The following is a 2,858-nucleotide window of genomic DNA, read 5'->3' on the forward strand; positions in this document are numbered from 1 at the left end:
CATCTCCAACCCCAACATCCCCAATTGCCATGTCCTCGCCCTCAATCTTTAAAATAAAATATACGTTATTTGTTATTCATTTAAAATAAAATAATAAAAAAACAATATCTTTCAATTTTAAAATATAAAAATATGAATTTTTGATCTCTTCATGAAGTTGAATGATTCTTAACAAACCCACTAAGAATCAAATCTTGGTGAATGCAAAACCATCATACCATAAGAGATGTGTTTCACATCGTTTCCCAACAATTTTGATAAATATATATCACAGCCAAAAAGATTTCAATTTTATCATCTTCTAAATAATATAAAATCCTTAAATTTTTCTTTTTTCTTTTTTAATATACAACCGCATGTAGTAGACATTTCCACTTGTGATGGCAGTCGAGGAACATCTATTGTCTTTTTTTTAAGTACCCGTCAAATTATCCATATATTTTCCGTTACCGGTAACTAACCTCCACATTTCCAGAACATTCTCGATCCTTTTTGCCCGAATGTTCTCGATCCTTCCATGGCGACAGAACAGACTTCCTTCTAGACTCTTCGTCTCCTTGTTTAAATATCTATCTCAGACGATCAAAAGTGTGACAGATTTTCATTGGTGAAAATAATAGCGTTTTGGGTTTCTGGGGTCTGTGTTCTATTCAGTTGTCAGGATCAATTTGTTTATTCAGGCGCAAGGTGTGTTTTCTGAGATCTTTATGTTATGTTACAGCAAGAAGTTGAATGCAATAAATTTGAGGACGCAATAGTATAAATGTTCAAGATGTTCATTAGTTTGTGTTTCCAAGTTTTATTGATCTAGCAACATGTTTTTTAGGGGGTCTTAACTAGGATTTTGAGGCGCGTGAAGCGTGGTTTTAGTAGGGTTTTTCTGTTTGCTGATGTAGGTTTATTAGCAAGAGGAATGGCCGCCATGGCAGCTGCAAGGGGCGCTCGAAGGTCAATCATTCCGGCCGTGAAGAAACATCTTGCAGGTTACGCTCGTGCAGGAGAAGTTCAAGTACCCCGCTGCTTATCTACGGCCTCAATGAAAGGTTACAGGCCAGAGGATGATTCCTCACTGCAATATGAGGGCCAGGAACGCCAGGGTGTGGATGTTCGCCGAAGGGATTTTTCTGAACTCTTTAACAGTATGCTTCGAGAAACCCTCATTTTGTTCTTTCCCTTTCTATATGAAAATGAAACTGCAAACAGTCAATTAATGAAGTGTGAAACCCTGTAGCTGAAAGTAAATTAATGAAGTCGAAATCCCTAAATTGAGAATTGACACTAAATGAATTTAAGTCTAAAACCCTAATTGTGAATTGACAGTTCCCTTTTATCCGCTGAGGGGCTTGGGTTTGGGAGTGGATGAGCTCTTCAATAACCCTTTTACAGTGGCGTCTCGCGGAAACGTGGATGTAAGAAAGCCGTGGGACGCTGTGGAAGACAAAGATGCTCTGCATCTGCGGGTGGACATGCCCGGACTTGGCAAAGATGACGTTAGGGTTTATGCGGAAGAGAATTCGCTGGTGATTAAAGGGGAAGCACAATCTGATGGAGAGTTGGACGGCAGTGGTAGGAAATACAGCAGCCGCATTGACCTCCCTCCTAAAGTGTATAAACTTGATCAGATTAAAGCCCAGATGAAAAATGGTGTGCTCAAAGTTACCGTTCCAAAGTTCAAGGAAGAGGAGATCAAGAACGTTATCAATGTAAATATTAGTTAGAGATCTGTGTTATTTTATAGCTGAAATCGGCAAGATGATTTTGAGTTGTTTTGAGAACATAATAATGTGCAAGTTGAGAATGTAATGGAAGTTGTTGGGGCGTTTTGGAATATCACTATAAATAGATGGGAACACTGATCTGGAAAAATTTCCAATAAAAGCTCTCGTTATTTTTATCGACTTTCGTTTCTTAATGAAAAGCTTAAATAGCCTTCTGAATTTTTAAACTTTCAATTTGTACCATGATAATCTAAGTAGGATATTTTTTTAATTATAAAAATTCTCGATGGAGCTCTAACATTGGTGGTTCGACATTCTATGATTATATTACGGACTCCTATTTTATAATCCTCTTAAAATATTTGCGTGGAGAATGAGAAGGGAGTGTATGTTTTGGTTTTTGCTTTTCCAAACTATGATTTTTGCTTTGATTACGTATTTACGATCCAAAGAAAAGTAGTTACATATTGAGATCCCTAGTGTAGTATTTTATGAAATAAGCCATTTAAAATTTAATAAGGAACAAAGAAAAAGCGTATGTAACATGGTGCGGAAATAAATAAGAAGTGCGGTTGAAGGAAATGAAGGGTTGAGACAGATCTTTTTTAAGAAGAGGGCTAAGATTTAATTGAGCAGCTTTAGAGTTTTGTGATAGGAGAGAAATGGAAATTGGTAATTGGACCTCAAAGTCTATTTATACAGGCTTTTGACTTTAAAAATTTTGATATGGGTTTTTGGGATTTCAATGTGGGAGATAAATGTTTTTTTATTTTATTTAAATGTTAATTAATCTGATTGATTAAAATTTTTAAACTAGGTTTGATGTAGGTTTTATCGCTTAGTGGGATGTGACTAATTTAATCAATTTCAAAATAATTTAATTTTAAAGTAATTAAAAATAAAATAAAATAAAAAATAAGTTATGAATATATATGAACCCAATAAATATAACCAACTAGCAAAGAAAAAATTACATAATGTAGTTAAAGTTTGCAAATTCTCAAAATTTAGAGGGTGAGCTAAATAAAAAGGATCAGCATAAGAAAATAACATAAAGAACAATAGCATAAGAAAGATCAGAAAGAGCAATAGCATAAGAAAAGATCAGAAAGAGCAACAATCAATCTTGAAAGAAAGATG

The 2,858-nt window shown here is 34.8% G+C and overlaps 1 protein-coding gene across 1 annotated transcript; it reads left to right on the forward strand.

Moving 5' to 3' along the window:
* The first annotated feature begins 529 nt into the window (after window positions 1-529).
* On the forward strand, window positions 530-1,898 carry LOC131071496 (small heat shock protein, chloroplastic). Its single transcript, XM_058007380.2, has 3 exons — window positions 530-687; window positions 897-1,139; window positions 1,321-1,898. Exons 2-3 carry the CDS (start codon window positions 914-916, stop codon window positions 1,716-1,718), a joined length of 624 nt encoding a protein of 207 aa, XP_057863363.2. The 5' UTR covers window positions 530-687; window positions 897-913; the 3' UTR covers window positions 1,719-1,898.
* Window positions 1,899-2,858: the final 960 nt, after the last annotated feature.

Source organism: Cryptomeria japonica, chromosome 10 (assembly GCF_030272615.1).
Source record: "Cryptomeria japonica chromosome 10, Sugi_1.0, whole genome shotgun sequence".
Taxonomy (NCBI): domain Eukaryota; kingdom Viridiplantae; phylum Streptophyta; class Pinopsida; order Cupressales; family Cupressaceae; genus Cryptomeria; species Cryptomeria japonica.

Bases quoted from the DNA above. Each gene is read 5' to 3' on its own strand.
- LOC131071496 (XM_058007380.2), top strand. From the start codon at position 914: ATGGCCGCCATGGCAGCTGCAAGGGGCGCTCGAAGGTCAATCATTCCG. The intron at 1,140-1,320 runs GTATGCTTCGAG...GTGAATTGACAG, and splicing joins TTTTTCTGAACTCTTTAACA to TTCCCTTTTATCCGCTGAGG.